This window comes from Lepus europaeus, chromosome 5, assembly GCF_033115175.1.
Source record: "Lepus europaeus isolate LE1 chromosome 5, mLepTim1.pri, whole genome shotgun sequence".
In the NCBI taxonomy this organism is placed as follows: Eukaryota; Metazoa; Chordata; class Mammalia; order Lagomorpha; family Leporidae; genus Lepus; species Lepus europaeus.
The window spans coordinates 33,220,843-33,239,784 of NC_084831.1; the positions used below are offsets into that span (position 1 = coordinate 33,220,843).

The 18,942-nt window shown below is 57.1% G+C and overlaps 1 protein-coding gene across 4 annotated transcripts in view; it reads right to left on the minus strand.

Annotated features, from left to right (window-relative positions):
• Nucleotides 1–18,942, minus strand: part of HIVEP3 (HIVEP zinc finger 3) — a 488,676-nt gene that overhangs the window by 27,208 nt on the left and 442,526 nt on the right. For all 4 annotated transcript variants that reach the window (XM_062191080.1, XM_062191077.1, XM_062191078.1 and 1 more), the window contains exon 6: nt 16,536–16,681. In XM_062191080.1, coding sequence (XP_062047064.1) covers nt 16,536–16,681 — 146 coding nt within the window. The remainder of the gene's footprint in view (nt 1–16,535; nt 16,682–18,942) is intronic.

Here is an 18,942-nt window from a genome sequence, read left to right on the forward strand (position 1 = left end):
TCATTTAGGACAACTTCTATTTCTACAGTGCCATTCCCTCTCCATGCAAACGAGGTGAATGATAGGGCCTCTTCCACTCCATGGAAGAGACAGTGGCCCCGTTCTCTGCCCCACTGACACCGCCTTCCCCCTCTGCGCCAGCCACCGCCAGTCACCTGTTGCTTCCTTCCCCAGCATGCCTTTGCTTGGGGCGCTAACACGGCTAGCCTAACACGACTAGCCTCCGGCCTCTGCTCCCGGAACAGCCCCTTCTCTCCGCCCCTGTCCCGTGCCTTTGCTGGCTGCCCCAGGCCCACAGCCCAGAGGAGCTTCCTGAGCCTTCTCCTGCCCTCCTGTTCAACGGCCTCAGGTCCAGAGCTGTCTGGTTCGTGCCAGAGCTGGGGCTGCAGGACTCAGGCAGCCGGCGTGTCTGCAGCACGCATGTGAACCTAGCACCATGCAGCTCTGTGGTCACCACGGCACTGCACTGGCAGATGAGAAGAGGAGGCACGGAGGGGTGATCTGACTTTCCAAGGTCACACACTCAGCGGGAGAGGAAAGACTTAAGGCCAGGTCCTGGGCTCCAGCCTTGACCCTGTGCTGCCAGCCTCAGCCACTCGGCTTCAGCTCCTTGTCGGTGTGGTTCCAGGCTGCTCGGCAGTGCATCCAACGCTGTTGTCTTCGGTAGTCCTCGGTTCAGCCCTGGAGGCAGCACTGTGCCCATCACCCTCCAGAGCAGCAGTGAGCTGTGGACTGGCCAAGTGGCTTGCCTTGCATCTCACAGCCCACAGGGTAGCATCAAGGCCACAACCAGATCTCTGGGCCTCCGGACACGGCAACCTTCCCCACGACTATAGAGAACCCAGACCACAGAGCCCAGCACCCAGCCACCAGCTGCCTCCTTCAGATCAGCAGGGAGTGATCCTCCCATGAACTGCACAAAGGCCACCCCTGGGCCCGCACCTTACTGCTCCAGGAGTGTGAGTGGGCGACGCCTGGAGGCAGGGGTCAGAGACAAGCCCGCCAGAGCAGGTGCCGTGTTTCCATCTCCCCCGCTACATCCTGTGGACTTCCCAATCATGAAATCATGGGTTCACGTTTGCATCTTTCCAACACACATTAAAATAAAACCTGACAAAGGAAACAGAGAGTATCTGTCCCGGTGCCACCCAAACTCAGCCCATGGCTTTCATCCCAGCCCTGGGGGAGGCACTCGCTCAGGCAGCTGCCAACACCCAGGACCTGCCATGCAGCAAGGCCAGCAGGAGCCAAGTTCCCAGGAGTCCAGAGAGGAAATGAGACTTGGGACCAAGTCCTGGAAAGACGGAGCCAATATTCTAGAAAGTGTGTTTTATTAGGCAAGGAACGGGAACCAGGTGCAGGAAGAAGGGGGAAGAGGGGTTCGTGTGAGCTGCCTTCTCCTAGCATTAGCCCTGGAGGTCAAAGTCAAATGGGGTCAAAGAGGAAGACGAGACAGACTCTCAGAAAGGTGAGAGACCCCTGGAGCCCTAGCCCAGTGGAGGGAGGAGAGAGGGATATAGTGGGGAGGCAGTGGGTTTGGCAAACATGGAGGAGCCCCTGGCTTTCCCCCTCCCTGTTTCAGTACACTAGCTGTGTCTTAACACCCAAACCCACATGTTTATGCATGTCACTCACAAGACATCCAGGCTCTCGTGGCCAGGCATCTACTGCACCAAGCTTAGAACAACCCTGGGAGGCAGGTGTCATCTTCTCCAACCCATAGACAAGACGACGGGGCCAAGAGGACATAGGCCATCCGACCAGAGCATGCAGGCAGGAAGTGCAGGGCCAGGATAGAAGGGCATGTGCCAGGGCCGCCCTGGGTTCCCTGTGCCCACAGGGACTGGCAAGTGCTGAGTGAGGAGGCAGGGGCGGCTCTGGCAGGGGGTACACCGAGGGTCCTTCGTGTGGCTGGATCACGTCTGTCACCTGTTTATCTAGTGGTGGACACTCGAGTCACTTCTGACTGTTGTGAATAGTGCCGCTATGAACCTGGGCATACAGATATCTGACTTCTCAATTTCAATTCTTTTGGGCGTGTCCATGGAACTGGAATGGCTGGATTATATGCCAATTATATGTCTATTTTTTAAAGAGCCACCATAGTGTTTTCCACAGTGGCTGCACCAGCAGGGCAGAGTGCAGTTCCTTCACATCCTAGCAGCACCTGCTATTTTCTAAGTCTTCCACAGCAGCCGGCCTAAGGGCGGGAAGTGGTATCTCCCGTGGCTTTGACTTATTCTTCCCTAGCGACTAGTGATGGTGGAGTTTCTTTTCATGTGCTGATTGGCTGTTCACAGATCTGTTTAGAGAAATAGTTACCGAGTCCTTTGCTCATTTTTGAATTCCGTTGTTGCTGTGGCTTTTGTTGAGTTACAGTTTTTTACATCTGTGCACGTCAATCTCATGTCAAATACATGGTTTGCTAATCTTTTCTCTCATTGCCTGTCCCTTCTGCTCTACTGATAGTGTCTTTTGATGAACCAAAGTTTTAAATTTTGATGAATTCCAAATTTACCTAATTTTTCTTTTGCTGTCTGTGTCTTATACAAAAAAAAAATCATTGCCAGATGCAGTGCCATGAACTTTTCCCCTTACATTTTCTTCTAGCAGTTTTATAGTTTTAGGACTAACTTTTAGCTCTTTGTCTATTTTGAGTGAACTTTTGAATATGGTATAAGATAAGGGTCCCATTTTCCCAACACTATTTGTTGAAAAGATTTCCTTTTCCTGTTGAAAGATCTGTGTACCCTCTTTGGAAATCATTTGACCGTACACATGAGGGTTTGTTTCTGGGCTGTCTGTTATCTTCCATTGATCTACACATCTGTCTTTATGCCAATACCATACTGTTTTGATCATTGTAGTTTTGCAGTAAGTTTTGAAATCAGGAAGTGTGACACCTGCCACTTTGTTGTTCTTTTGAAAGACTGGCTACAACAGTTGACACCCAACACATATTTGATAAATGAAAAAATACTCCCTCTATTGCACCTGTGTCATATACTAGGTGTTGGGGACCAAGACCAATCAGGTTAGGTCTCTGCTGTTAAAGGAGTGACAGCCTGGGAGAAGGAAACTGGACAAACTGGCAAACAGCAGCACCTTTGGGGCAGAAGGCACAGAGGCACAGAGGGGATGTGGAAGTGGGTGGGTGGGGTCTGGTGGGTGTTGGTGTGGAGAGAGATCAGAGCGGCTTCCCACAGGACGGGGAAGCTGTGCTGGGCTTTGAGCGTCTCACCAGGTGGAGAATGGGCACGGGCCTGGCAAGCAGAGGACAGCGCATATGATGGCACCGTGGAGTGAAGGGCAGGTGCTGGCAGCCATTGTCCTGGGGTGGCTGAGGCTGGTGAGGTGGGTGGTGATGCTGCACACCAGCCTAGTGGGTCTCCAGTGCAGAGGGGCAGCCCCCAGTGCCTGATTCCTCTGTCAGTTGCAGAAGGCAACTGACAAAAAGGATCTTTTTAAATGGGAGCTCCAGGGTCTGGCTTTGCCACTGGGGGAAGATCTGGAGTAAGAGCTTGGTGAGGCACAGTGAGAGGTAACCCAAGCCAGGGACCTCCACTTTCCAGTGCACATCACTTGGTAGGCGCCGTTACTGGTCCTGATCTGCAGAAGCCGTAGCCATGTGACACCAAGGTGCAGGGACTTGTGCAGGAGGCAGTGAGCACAGAGTGGGGGCTGAACCTAGGCAGGCTGGCAACAGAGGCCCCGGCGCCTGTTCTCCTGGGCTTCCACTTCTTTCTAAGTGAAAGGGGAGGGCTGGCCTATCAGGTCCCTGACTCCCACTCACAATTCCTCAGGAGGAGGGGGCTGGTGCGCCATGACTGGGGAGTGGGTGGGATCCTGTGAGCAAGCCCAGGCCTGTGCTGGATGGCCAGGCTCGTCTGAGGTTCCTGCTGGGACCCCAGCCACCGCCTCACCCCTGGCCCTCCTGCATCCAGGGCCTCCCTCCCATCCAGGCGTCTCACATTGCCCTGGAGAGAAGAGTGAGAGGCTGGTCCCACTGCTTCTGCCGGCCCTGGCCCAATGCCAGGGAGCCTGGGGCGGGGGGAGCGGCCTGCTGCTTTCAGTGCACTGTCCCTGGCTCTGGGGAGGACAGAAGCCCGAGTCTACCACAGGACAGTGAGCAGACCAAAGCCACACTGGCCCCAGGCGGGGGAATGAGGAGAGCCAGGGCTTCCACGCATCCCTACTCTGCTCCACCCTGCAGCAGCCACACCCAGCCAGGACCCTGCAGAAGCCCTGGCCCGGTGGGGGCCTCGGCTGGGCTGATCCATGTCGCTGCTGCCTCCTGCCAGCCCCAGGGGGAGCTCCCGGATCCCTGCTCAGACCACGGCCAGCTGCTCCTCAGGGGAAGCTTTATCTCTGGTCCAGACCCATTCAAGTCATCACTTTCCCTCTACCCCACCCTTTTAACTCACACACATCCCCTGCTGCCCTCCTCCCTTTAGGGGTCACCGCAGTGTGCGGACAAACTGGAGCCCACAACGCATCACCCTGCCTAAGCTGCAACTTCAGGAGAACCACGGCTCTTACAGTCTGGTCCTGAGCTCGCCAGCTGGGCGGCCCCAGACACCTCCGAGGGGACCTAGGGGAGACGGAGGTACGCGTGCCTCCACCGCCAGATCTGCTGACAATCTGCGGCTCCAGGAAGCGGCTTCCTCTCTCTGCCAGGGGATGGCTGGCTGCCCTCCCCGCGGTGCTAGCCTGTGCTCGTCCTGGCTCCCTCTGCCTCTCCCCACCCCTACCCCCTGCCGCCGTTGTCCCCCCACCCCCGGCCCCTAAAGATTCTGCCCTGAACTTGGAGCTGACAGCCTCAGCACTGCAGACAAGCCTCCCTCTCCCTCCAGGCCCCTGCCAGCTGCCTCCACTCCTTGCTGCCGTCCCTGGGGAAGCGAGGGAGGTGGCCTGCCCGCCCTTGGCACTGGTCTCTGGAAACCCTGCCCGGCCCCCTGGCTGGCCGCCTCTGGTCAGTCTGCCAGCTGCACTCACCAGAGGGTCATAGGGCCGTGCTCATGCCTGGCTTTCTGGCTGCCTGAGGCTCACTTTGGCTCTTGGGTCTGTCCCTGTCGGCTGTCACCATGTTCCTGGGAAACTGCCTGCCGGCACGCCTGTCCCACGTTGGCCCACTCCAAGCCCCGTCTGTCTCCTGCTGGCTGTAGTGCCCGGCACACACCTCTCTCTCCCAACCTCCTGCCAGCTGGGCCTGTCCATCTTGGGTCTGTGAGCCACCCATGGTGACAAGTGACACCCATCCACAGCACAGATCCAAATTTCTGCCTGCAGTTCAGGCCTCACTTCCTCCTTTGGCCTCGGCTGACCATTTGCCCAGAAATACGCCTGACAGGCTCCTGCCCAGCCTCTGTTCTTTTGTAACAATTCTCTCAGTTCCTGGCTTCCCTCCTTCCCTTTCTTCTAAGGCATTCTGATGATCTGTCATTGTCAAGTTTTTATTTTGAAACAAGCACAAATATGCAGAAAAGCTGGAAGCAGAAGGTAGGCAGTCTTCCTTTCTGAACCGGGTGAGAGCAGCTACCCCCGGCTGCCCCATCGCCCCTGACTCCTCCAGTGTGTGTTTCGGACAGCCAAGGCCACTCGGGCCTCCCCCTCCCACACCGGCTCAGGCTCTAACTTCCCATGTGTGGTCCTGTCCTGCACAGGGGCCTTCTTCAACCTGACTGGGTCATGAAGCCCCCGACGACCCCCCAGGTTATGCCTCTGCTGTGGCTGACCACAGCACTTTCAGTTTTCCCACCGATGGCCCCACCATGCTGCCTCCCTGCCATAATGTGGCCAGACAGCACGTGTCTGGACAAACGTGAAACACACATTCCTTCCTTCCTTCTTCCTGTCAAGGGGGCCCAGAGGCTGACTGCCACCTTCACCCTGTTGTGTTGATGCCTCCCCAGGCCACAGTTCCCTGACTGGCAGAATGACGGTGTCTGGGGACCCCTTCGGGACAGCGACAGCGGCCAACTCTCAGGGTACACCTGCTATGTGCCAAGCACAGCAGAGGTGCCCCGTCCTCACGCACCCCCTCTGAGCGTAAGTCCTGGTGTCTCCGTATTAGAGATGAAGAAGCTGATACCTAACTTACTGCAGGCCAGCCGGCCACCCTGAGCCATCAGGATGCCCACACGGCAGGTCTGGCTCAGCGTTCACACTCTGCTCTATGTGTTTGTAGAAGCAGGGAGACAGCGGAACTGAGTCTTCACTCGAAGAGGGCAATCAAGTCAGTACACACGGATCACTCGTGATGGGCTAAGAGGTCAGCCAACATGCACTACGCATGGCACACGCGGACGTCGGCTCCTGTAATCCCCAACAGCAGAGAAGCGGGTGCCATTACTACTCTTTTCTGAATGAAAAGACCAAACTACCGAGAGGTTAAGGGGCTTTCTAATCAATGGCAGAGCCGGGATTTGAACCCAGGTCTGGCTGATGCCAAAGCCATTCCCGTGTCACCTCCTGCCACACTGTGACAATGAGACACAGCCGTGCAGGCAGAGAGGATGGGGTGAGTGAGCAACTTCTGGGAGTGTGATCTGCCTTCCCTCACTCCTTCATTCCTTCCATCCCTCCTCCCCCTCTCTCACCTCTGTCCCCTCCCGCCTCCTCTTTTAAAAATTTTTTGTATAATAAACTCACAAGGAAGAGGAGAATGGGAAAGGAGACAGACAATAAACTCTCAGAAGCTGCAAGAGATGAATGGGGGATGAGGCTTTGCCCGCCTGAGTACAGGCAGTCCCAGTGGGCAGGAGGGAGAGCTGACAGACGGCCACGGCCGGAACACGATTGGGCTGATCGGCGGGAAGTCTCGTCAGAAGCGGGCAGACCCCCACCCGCTTCTCAATTCCAGTGGCCCAGGGGATCACCCCTCCCCGACCCCAGAGTGGGTCTGTAGTCTCCTCTCTGCTATGGGGGAAGCTGAGGGCACCTGAGGAGGGCGTCCGGCATGGCGGGGGGCAGGATGAGGGGGAAGAAGAGGACACGCACAGCCCTCCCGCCTCCTCCTGTCCCTCTCCGGGCTTCCCAGAGTAGGAGAAGGGAGACTGGCTGCTTGCCCCATGGGAGAGAGGCGGGATGAGGCCAGCGTCCTCCCAGGAGCCCAGCCAGATGCCCCGGGTCAGGAGCACAGGCCAGCACTCAGCTGGACCCTGTCCTGGCCCGGAGGAGGCTGTGCCTGTCCCTGCTGCAGCCAGAGCTCTCAGGGGACCACATGCTGCCCCAGACCCACTCCCCAGGAACCAAAGGCGGGGCCTGCCCTGGAAACAGGTTCCCCTTTAAGTAAAGCTCAACAGGTTGCCAGGAGGTCCTCGCTGGCTCTGGCCCCAGTGAGCTCAGACGCTCCGGATGCTGATGACCAGTACGGCCTTTCCCTTTTCCATTCCTGTCCCCCTGCTCCCTTCCATGGCTTGGGTCTCGCAGCCGGGTCTGCAGTGGGCGTTCCCTGGAAGTCCCTGGAGGAGTCAGGAGGAAGCTGACCGGTATGGAGAACCTTCCTGGCTGGGCTGCCCCTGACATCTTACCTGGGGAGAATCTATGCAAAGCAGTAACGCCCCCCCTCCCCGAACCTCAGTGGTTTCCTGAGAAGAGAAATTCCTCCTGCAGTTTTCAAAACAGGCATTCACAAGTCTCTCGGAGGCGGACGACTGAGTCTACGGGTGCCTGGGTGGCTAAAATGAGGCGTGGACTGAGGTTGAGAGACCCTGCCCTGCTTCCCACCCCCAACCATGGACCCTGCTGGCATCTCCTCCCGTCCCCCTTCTCATCAGTGCACCTGCCCTACATCTCCGCTCCCACACTTGGCCCCTCCCTCCCAGCATCATCGCCTGTCCCTGGCTAGAAGTCATTCCTCGCAGTGCGCACGCATGCACAGCGCTCTCTCGGTTCAAACACAACCTGCTCAGCCTCACAGCCCCTCCTGGGACCCCCTCCCCCCCTTTTCTTCTGCAGCTGAGGTTTACATGTGCTGCCAGCACTCCTCATTCCAGCCTGTGCCATGCAGATTCTGTTGCCATGGAAACAGCTGCTAGCAAGGTCACTGGTGACCCCCCTCCCCCCAGAGGGGGTGCTCTCCCACTGTCCTGGGCTGCGCTCCCTCCTTGCACACGCTCTGTTCTTGGCTCTTCTAGGACTTTAGCCTTGGCTGAGGCTCCTCCTCCGGCTGCTCTGGTCATTTTTGCTAACCTGTTTGCAGCTCTCCACGTGACCCCATTTAGTCCCAGAGCCCTGGATCACATCTCTGTACTGACAGCTTCTGAACATGTATTTCTTCCTCCAGCCTGGCCTCTGGGTGCTGGGCCCGTACTATCCAGTTGCCAAATGCCTCCCTGAGCATGTCCACTTGGAGGTACGGCTGGCATCTCACAACGAGCACGCCCACCAAGCTGGACCTCCCTTTGCCCTCACGTGTCTCCCACTTCCCTCCGCCCCATCCTCATCTCAGTAAACAGCACCGCCAGCCAGCAGCTGTTACTGAGGCCAGAAACATGCGGTCATTCTTGATTCACGCTTCTCTGCCCCACCTTCATACTCAACTCAGAGTCCCGTAGCTCCACTCCCAGGCTTCATCGCCACCCTGAGGTCCCTGGGCCTGGAATGCCCAGTACCAGCGGTGTGTAAGACCATCTGGCGATGACCTTCTCACCTGCCCCCTCACTGTCTCTCCCTCTCACTGTCCAATCACCGCCACCTTCCAAATGTCAGGGTCGTGCTCCCTAGCAAAGATGGAGCAACAAGATTTGGGGGCACAGAACAGAGGAGGAGAAAGCCCATGTGGGCCGGTGACTTTATAACCTGCATAAAGTTTATAAACTTTATTAAAAAAACTTAATAAACTTATTTTATAAGCTTTATAAAGTCACTCCAGCCTGCTCTGTACTTCCCGGGAGAAAATGAGTCCAGCGCATGGGGGATCAAGAAGAAGGCAGGGCCCTGAGGATTTGGACTTACCAGGGAGAAGAGCAAACGTCCACCCAGAGCTAGGAGCCCAGGGCCAATCTTACAGCAGAAAGGGCTCTGCTCAGAGCTGGCAATGGCCTGGGAGCTGGCAGCCCAGAGCCAGCGTTTTCTGCCATCACAGGTTCGGTTTCCATCTTTAACACCTGCAGGGCAGAATAGCCAGCAGGCAAGCACCCTTGGCTCCCAGTGGCAGGTGCCTGCCCTGCAGCAGAGGTCACCTGACTTTTCCTGTCCCAGACCAAGCCTCAGTCCAGGCTGACGGATGAGTGCTGACTAGATGGCTTAGTGTGACCCTGACCGTGCGCTTGCTCCTTCCTGAGACCTGGAACCTCTCTCCTGCCCCTAGATTCCAAGAGCTACCGAGTCCAGCGACCTGGCCCACCTGCAAGGTCTCAGCCAGTCTTGACCCCATGGGAGGATTCCTTCATGTAATGAATACTGTCCAGCGCCACCTATGGGCCAGGCACAACTCAGCACTGAGGATACAAGTGAAATGCAAGTCCGGCCCTCTCACAGGGCTTCCACCCTAGCGGAGAAAACGGAATCACACTGGTAAATGCAAGGAGAAAAACCAAGCAGGAAAGGGAAGGGAAGGGGACAGGAGATGCCAGAGGAGGGTGCAAGTTCATGCTGGTGTCCCTGGGAGGGCCTTGGGCCTCTCTGGAAAAGTGCTCCTGGCAGAGGGCGCAGCCAATGCCGAGACCCTGAGGCAGAAGCAGAGAGATGGCGGGAGCACAGGCCGCATGGCAGAGCGGTGCGCAGAGGCCAGGGGGCAGCTGGGTCAGCACATGCCCCAGGCCAGGAGGGCTGAGGACACACTCAGTGGGAGGGGAAGCAGGAGACGACAGGAGGACACTACGATGCTCCAGGTGACAGCTGGTGGCGGCTTCACCCAGGAGGTGGGGAGAGACAGGCAGATTCTGGATACAGATTCAAGGTCAAGCTGACAGTTTGCAAACGGATGTGAGACAGAGTGGTTCTGGGCCTGAGCATCAGGAAAAATAGAATTTCATCTTGCTTAAGTGAAGGAGAAATTTTGCTTTTCTCCTTCAAAAGATCTCCGCCCCACCCCCACCTGCAACATACATGACCCCTAAAGAGACATTTAGAGAATGTGACAAGGGACACAGTCCATCCGCTTGTGTGATCCATTTCACAACCCCTACAGCACCAGCCCAGCAGGAGGAAGCAGCTCCTGTTTACCTGAGCAGTTTATTCTTTGCACCTACAAAGGCTCTGGCTGATCATTGCTGAGTTCGGAGTGTAATCAATGTGCTCCCAATAAATACACCACGAGGACACACATTCCCAAAGACAAAAATTCAACCTCCTCCTGAGTCCGGAGTTCACAGTCAGATGGGATGAGGCAAAGCAGACATTTTGACTGAAGCATATGCTATACCTCAGTGCTCCAAAGTTCTAAAAGATAGGGCTACGGGAAAAGTCACTTAGAAAAGGAAACGATCGGGGCCGGTGCCATGGCTCACTAGGTTAATCCTCCACCTGCGGTGCTGGCATCCCATATGGGCACTGGGTTCTAGTCCCGGTTGCTCCTCTCCCAGTCCAGCTCTCTGCTGTGGCCTGGGAGTGCAGTGGAGGATGGCCCAAGTGCTTGGGCCCTGCACCCGCATGGGAGACCAGGAGAAGCACCTGGCTCCTGGCTTCGGTTCAGCGCACGCCAGCCGTAGCGGCCATTTTGGGGGTGAACCAACTGAAGGAAGGCTTTTCTCTCTGTCTCTCTCTCTCTCACTGTCTAACTCTGCCTGGCTAATAAGAAAAAAAGGAAATGATCTTTTAGGGGCTGGTGTTGTGGTGCAGCGGGTGAAGCGGCCGCTTGCGGTGCCAGCATTCCACATTGTAAGACCAGTTTGAGTCCTAGCTGCTTCTCTTCTGACCTAGCTCTCTGCCAATGTGCGTGGGGAAGCAGCAAGGGATGGTCCAAGTGCTTGGGGCCCTGATGCCCACATGGGCTAACTGGATGGAGCTCCAGGCTCCCGGTGTTAACCTGGACCAGCTCTGGCCATTGCAGCCATTTGGGGAAGTGAACTAGCAAATGGAAGATCTCTCCTCTCTCTCTTTCTCTGCCTTTCAAAGTAAATAAATAAATCTTTTTTTAATTATTATTTTTTAAAAATTTTTGACAGGCAGAGTGGACAGTGAGAGAGAGACAGAGAGAAAGGTCTTCCTTTGCCATTGGTTCATCTTCCAATGGCCGCCGCAGCCTGTGCGCTGTGGCCGGCACACCACGCTGATCCGAAGCCAGGAGCCAGGTGCTTCTTCCTGGTCTCCCATGCAGGTGCAGGGCCCAAGCACTTGGGCCATCCTCCACTGCCTTCTCGGGCCATAGCAGAGAGCTGGCCTGGAAGAGGGGCAACCGGGACAGAATCCGGCACCCTGACCGGGACTAGAACCTGGTGTGCTGGCGCCACTAGGCGGAGGATTAGCCTGTTGAGCCACGGTGCCGGACAAATAAATAAATCTTTAAAAAGGAAAATGATCTTTCAGATTAAAAAATTAGATTCTCTTCAAGCTATTCTTCGATGGAATGCACATGTGCACCCCATGTATACATGCACACTCACACACACACACGCTTAAAGTACACACATCATGAAGTAGGCTGCAGGGGCTACTCTGCACGGGCTCTGAAGCCCTGAGTAACAGCAAAGTCAGCTCCAAGGAGTGAAAACATGTGTGATGGCATCGTGTGGCTGATCAAAGTGTAACCCTTCAGGGCGGACCATGCTGAATCAGGAGGACTTGGAAAGCGATTTCTTTAGCGACCGTCAGGACTTGTGGGCCACAGTGGTTCTCCTGTCCCTGTTGTGCTATGTGCGAAGGGTGGCCCATCTCATGTTCAGGGGGGACTCCCAAGATATGGGGCTCAGGGGAGGTACTCGTGCTGACAGGCCTCTGGGGGTTGGCCATCAGCCTGTGGCTGGTGGCCAGGTCACCTGGGCAGTGAGTTCTAGAGGCACAGAAGGGGCCCCAGGCTGAGCTCTGCAGGGCCCTGATGGCTCGCGATCAGGAGGTGATGAGAAAGTGGGGTCAGGTGAGGACAGGGACAGACAATATCCTGGAAACCACAGGCCGAGGTGCTGTGGGGTGGGCATGGGGCGTCAGCTATGACAAATGCTGCCGGCTGGTCAGAATGTGGGCAAGTGAGGGCTGACCACTGATTTCTGAGAGGCCAAGTCACTGCTGACCTTGGTAAGGGCAGCTTCAGAGACGTGAGGAGCTAAAAGGCCTGCAGGGGTGGCTCGGGGACAGGGAGGGGAGAGATGGGGGGAGAGCAGCAGAGTCACTTGTCATGTGCTTTTCCTTAAAGGCATCAGAAAATCCTGGTGTGAGGGGTCTGGTGAGAGGAGTGTTTTTCAGGTGGGCACCATCAGTTCTGGTGTCTGTGTGCTGACCCGGTGGCCCAGGAGACCCGCTGAGGCTGGGGGGTAGGCACAGGGAAGGTGAGGAGGGGTGGGACCCCATGCCCTCCCTTTGGGGCATCGATGGCTCCCCTCGGTGCAGCACCTGCAGGGTCTGGCAGACTCCTCCTGCCGAAGGCCGGATGGCTGGGTGGAGGGGTCAGTTCCATGCTCATGAGTCACCACACGCCACCCTTCCTACCCCGGCCGACACCCAGCTTCTGTTCCATGGCCAGGCACTACAAGCTTCAAGTGGAGGCTGGAGTTCTCCTCTAAGCATGAGCCCCACTGCCCCCTGCCCATGGCCACCTTTCTGAGCACCCCCACCCCAGATGGATCTGGCCTCCCTGGGCCTCACCCCCTTCAGACCCGAGCTCTCGGGAGCAGGCAGCTCCCCTCAGGCCCCATCCATCTCTCCCACAACAGCCCGCTGAGCTGGGGCTGCGGCTCTCCTTGCAGGAAGTGAGCTTTGTCATCAGGCCAGCATGGTCCTGACTCTAGGGAACAGCATAACTCTGCAGGGGTGAGGACCCATTGCTCCATGGGACAGCCCTTCTGCACAGCCACAGCGGATGCACGGGTGCGGGGCGAGCCAGCCCACGCCGGGTCCACGCCTGATGGGAACTCCCAGCAGGCTGCCGGGAAACACAGGCTGGGATCTGGTATGGATGTGAAGGGGACGAAGACGGGGCCGCGTGCTGGGAAATCAACATAACCAATGGCGGTGGCTGGGTAGCGTGTACAACACATCGGGCTAGGATGAAAGTCGAGAAGGGACTGAGGGTCTGGTGGGGGCACAGGAGGGGACTTTAGTTCCAGCGTCGGTCAGGACAGAGCAAGGAGGGGTCTTGGAGGCTCACCAGAGGAGCGGGCTGAGTGCTGGCTTTCACAGCTGGGAACGACTGGAAACGGGCAGGGCAGGGCAGGGCCAGGCAGGCAGAGGCACGTGAGGCACAACAGGAGTGGTCACACGCTGGAGCCAGCGGGGTCAGGACTCTCAACCGGACCCTGTAGGCAGGGCAGCCACTGAAGGTCGTGCAAAGGCACAGCACGGCGAGAAGCAGGTTTATAGCTACTGAACGGTACCCTGGCTGGGACCACACTGAGTCAGGGACTACTTGTTGCAGACGTCAGGGTTCAGGGACAAGCAGAAGAAGGAGGAGAAGGTGTCTACAGGAATCCTCAGGCTCTGAGTGTCAAAACTGGCTGGGGCACCATCTGAGGCCTGACTGTGGGAGGAGATGCTGTGGGTGGGAAGTGGTGGGCACGGCCGGTGCGTGCTGAGTTGGAGGTGCTGTTGGGCCTCCCAGGAGGCATCAAAAGCAAGGCTCTGCTGCTTAGGAACAAGGACCTGGCTGGAGACCCAGGTGTCCAGTCCCCGGGCTGTGATGGGGATTGATGCCCAGGAGATGGGCAGCGTCAGCAAGGCAGGGTGCTCACAGCAAGAAGAAATGGGTCGCACGGGTCAGGCGCACGAGTTACCATCATGCTGACATGGCTGGCCACTGTCCTCTCCTCTCCACCTGTCCGAGTCTCATCCGCCCTTCCAGACCTGGCCTTGCCCCCTCCGGGCAGCCCTCCCTGCTGTGAGCGTCTCAGCCTGGTCGTCCACCCTCAGCACCGAGCCCTGTGTTGCAGCCTCGGCACAGACCACGCGTTCCTCTCAAGGCAGGATGGCGGTTTGCCCTGCTTTGCGTCATCTTCTGGCACAAAGAAGCTCAGAAGGCACTGATTCAACAGATTCTCCTTGATGAGCTGATTAGCTAATGGATCGATGGCTGTAATAGAAGTCAGGAAAAAGTCCAAGGAGAGCTTCACTGGTGAGAAACAGGCTCCACGGTGGTGGCCCCACATGGCACGTACTTACTGATGATCACCGTGAACCAGCTCTGTGTGTGCAACACGCGGGCCACGACTATTAGTGTTACCCCCACTGGAGCAGTCACCATCACGGCTTCTACCAACGACCCGGGGTTCTCCTGAGCACGAGGGAGGATTGCACTCCCCACTCCCACGGGGACAGGTGAGGCCGGGGACTTGCTCTGGCCAATGGGATGCGAGCAGAAGCTTCAGGGTGGAGGGTGTAAGTAACAAGGCACAACTGGCTACTTCTCCTTCTGCCCCTCTTGACCAAACTGGCTGGGATTCTCAGGGGCTCTAGTGGACAGAGCCACATTGCAGGACCTTCTCAAACACGTATGGAGGTGAAAGATGGACGTGTGTCATGTTAATAAAAGGAAACAAGAAGAACCAAGTCTAAGGCAAAACCCTGCAGTGACGTCAGCTGGTGGCGTTGGGGGCTGCCTTGGTGACTTTGAGGTGGGACAAGTGCTCGGATAATTAGTCAGGTATCCCTAGATTCATGCAAGAAACTTGAGGTACCCTCAGGTAGATGACAACTCAAGACACTCTCCCCTCCCCTCCACATTTCCAAATACTCCTGGGGGCAAGGGGTGATACCAGGCCCAAGAGAGCCAGGAAGCAGAGGGATCATGGATGTGAGAGTGGGGGCCCCAGATGGGACAGCTGGGCCCTGCAGCATAGACCCCAACATGCTGAAGAGGACGCGGTAAGGTGAGGGTGTGAGGAGGCTATGCCCAAGGCGGCAGGTCAGAGCGCGAGTCTCCCAGATGGAGACCGTGGAGATAACGGGCGGGGCATGCTGGCAACAAACTGCACCCAGGTGCGTCTGCTCTGCAGGTGAACCACAGCCTTCCCACGGGTCCCCCTTTCACAGATGAGGACACAGAGTTGGGAGGTGGGGGCTGGGCTAAGGTGGAACGGAGGAGGTGGGGACAAGGCAGGAGGGAGTGGGGGTGGCTGTGCGGCTGTGGGGAGAGGAAAAGGGCACTTGGGGGTTGCCTCGGGAGCAGGCCTCTAGACTGGAGGCCCCTCCTCTGTTCGCACATGTGGCACACGGGGCCGAGGGGCCAGCTCCCCATCCACCGTCCACCAGCCAACACCCTGCAAGCTCCAGGACCGAGGCCGTCCCTGAGACAGGAGGGAAGCGGGGGGGGGGGAAGGAGCAATCCTGGGTCTGCATCCAAAGGACCAATGGAATGAGAGCACAGAGACACACGAGGGCGCTGTAGGCAAACAGCAAGAGCAGACAGGGTCGTCCCCAAGGGAGAGAGGCGAGCATTCTCAAAACCAGAGCCCAGCGTCGCCTGGCAAACAGGCCGCTGTGGGTATTTTGGGCAGTGCATGCCTGGGGCATTTGCCACCCCGGCCCCCTCCCCATTATCACAACGACCCTCCTCCTCACTCTCCCACCCCTCACTGGTCAGTGGCACAGGTGGGATGCCTGACAATCTCTGCTCACCCCAACCTTACGAAGGCCTCTGGTGCCACCCACCCTGACAGCTTCCAGTGGCCACTCTCATGGGGACCCAGGGTGCGTTTTCCTCCACGCCATTCTCCCTCAGGACTGTGGGACTGGAGCCACCCTGATCACACCGGGCACACAGACACAGGGACCCTGAGACAAACACCCCAGTCCCGGGGGGCAAACACGTGGCTACACAGAACACGGCTGGCACAGACCTGCCCCCAAGCACATCTGAAAGAGGGCACCCTGCCAGAGCCCAGAGGGCCCCCAAGGGCTCTCGAGCTACTAAGCACATTGGGCTGCCAAAGACAGGCATCAAAGGCAGATAACCAGGAATGATACAAAAAATACTCACCAACCAATGAGGCCGGGGTTCCGGCTGGCCAGCTGGGGAGCAGTGGGAACGCTGGCCCATGCAGCCCTGCAAATGGCCTCATCGGCAGAGCCCGAGTCCCCATGAGAAGCCAGGTGTGACAAGGTGGCTGCTCAGGCAGTTCAGAGGCGACCAAGGGAATGGCAGCATGGACGGGACCTTGGAGACTTGCTATTACTCCAAGCGTAAGGGACCTGGCCAGGATCCAGGGAAGTCCAGGGCTGGAGGAAGACCCAGACCCCCACAGAGCCTCCACAAACACCTGGCATCTCCCATCCCCAGCACGGCACCCCTTGGAGTTCCTGAACAGAGGTGTTCTGCCAGTGCCACGAAGGCGGTGTTTGCTCCCGGCACCACTGGAGCCGCACGGCGGCAGCTGCAGGCACGGCGCTGCCCATGGTGCAGGCGCCTGCGAGCTCTTACTGTGAAAACCGGATGTGTCTCTTACCCTCCTTCGAAGATTTTGATCCTCGCCGGCTCCCCTCTCTTGGAGGCAGGAGCGTCCTTCTCCAGCTTCCCTCGCGTCTCGTCTTCCTTCTCCACTCTAGCTATATCTTTCTGGCCTTCCGGGGACACCAGTGACGGGAGGTGAACCTGGCCCGCCGTGGGAACGACAAGATCATTGCGTGTTAAAGTTGCCATTTTCGGTCAGGAATGTCACGATGGTAACATGCCATCACGACAGTGCGGTGCCTGACGCCACCCCCGCGCACGGGCTGCCTCGCTGCGTCCTCACCCCCCCTTGGGGGAGATGCGCTGTGGGCCCCATGTCACAGGATGAAGGGAGTTAACTGACCCCCAGAGGGTGAGGTCTCTCATGCAAGGCTGAGCTGGGGGCTGGTGTCAGAGCCAGGAGGCTGACCAGCGCTTTGGAGTTAGCCTTGCTACCTAAGCCATGTTTGCTCGAGGTCTTTTACACCAGCCTGGGAACCCCTGGGGGTGTGTCCTCACCTTGGTCTCCTTGGTCACCCCACACCCCCAAACAGGGCCTGTCTCAGAAAGATCCTTGAAGAATATTGGATGAATACATGAAGATTCTGCCTTTGGAGATGAATTGGTTCAGAGAGCCAAGGTTACCCAGCAAGTTAAGGGCAGAACTAGAAACAAGAACACAGCTCTTCTGCTTCCAGGCCCCTCCTGAGCTAGTGCCAAAGACCTGGAGGCAGGCCAACAGTCCTGACCTACATGACCCCAGGGATCCAGGCACAGAGAGGCTGTGCATGCTGGGGCAAAAACCCGTTCTCTTTACAGAGCGATGGGGTCTCAAGATGAGAGGTGGCTCAGTCGGGGAAGGGATGGCTGTGACCTTGAGCTTTCCGGACCTCTTCCATCCTAAAGACAGGTCCTCTGATCTCTCCATTGGCAGCATGTGGAGGTGCAGCCTCATGGAGGGAGCAGTGATGCCGTGCCAGGGGCCAGGGCCAGCAACGCCCAGAGTGAGAGTCTCATGCTACTTCGTATCACTGTCATTAAGGTTTTGAGAGACCACATGGTTTCCAGTCACTGGGAGCAACAACCACATTCTCTGGTGTTGGGACAACCTAAGAACCACCACCACCCCCCCTACCAGCTGCCACATCGGTGCCTACGGAGAGAGGGTGGGGCTGAGCAGGAGGGCACCTGGCTGGGAATGGGGGTCTGGATGCAGCTCCAGACGGCCACTGCAGGGTGGCAGCGGTGGGAGACGGGGAGTTGTTGTGCTACTTCACTTCTCTGGCCTCAGACTTTCAGGGGCGTTAGCTGACCTTGACTAGTCATTCCAGAACCCCTTTCTACTCAGTGGTCCCTGATTAAGCTCTTCAGAATTGGAGGCAGGAAGTGGAAACCAAGCAAGAATCTAGACTGCTGCCTGATCCGGGGGTTCTGGGCACGCCCTTTCTGCTGGGATCCAGGGCTCTGACCCAGACCGCCCATGGAGTGACCAAGGGCACCCTACAGGCTGACGGACAGCTATTCACAATCAGCTGTGAGGTCTGGGCCCTAACCAGAGGGGTGTGGTGTGGGTAGCAATGCACCACCCTACCAGGAAACACAGCATTGGAATTGAGCGTGAGCCCAAGGGTGCATTTTGGCTTTTAATGATACCAATGTGAACAGGCAGAGCTAAACACATTTCCTGAGTGTCAATGCGCCAAGGACAGTAGCAAGTGTACTTTGCGTATTTTAACTCATTTCATTAACCCCATAGAGTTAATACGTGTTATTGTTATCCCAATTCTACAGACGAAGAACCCAGGGCGCAGAGAGGCTGCGTAACTGGCCCGAAGCCAGAGAGAGTAGGGGAGGTAGTGCATTCCAACTTGGGCAACGTGGCACCTGAGTCCTTGCTCCCCATCTCTTTGTGGTGACAGTGCTGTGTGGTTGTCAAAGTGACCCCCAAGAAGAGTCAAGGAAGGAGAAGCCAGGGTCAAGGAATGTGGGTTCTCATAGAAGCCAGAGGCAGAGTGGATCCCTACAGAAGCTTGGCTTTCTCCAGGACTTCCACAGGGAAAAAAGGGTACGGTCAAACTCGAACATGGCATGGTGGCCCAGACGCGCAGGGAGGCTGTCAGGGAGCTTCGCCACATGAGGACCTTTTCAGAGTGACTAACACAGAAGGGAAGCGACAAGATAATAAATGGCAGCACAGGGTGCTAAGGAACTTCCTTAAAGCAGTGTCCAAAGACAGACTGCATGGGAGATGGCAAGCTCCCACTGCTGGACACACGGGAGCAGAGGCCGGGCAGAGAGGCGGAACTGGAGAAAAGCCTCATGTCACAGGTCACGCAGTTACACGAATGCACCACGTCTGGCAAGAAACGTGCCAGTGGACCAAAGAGAATATTCCTAGAAAACCTTTTCAGCTTTTAGCTCGA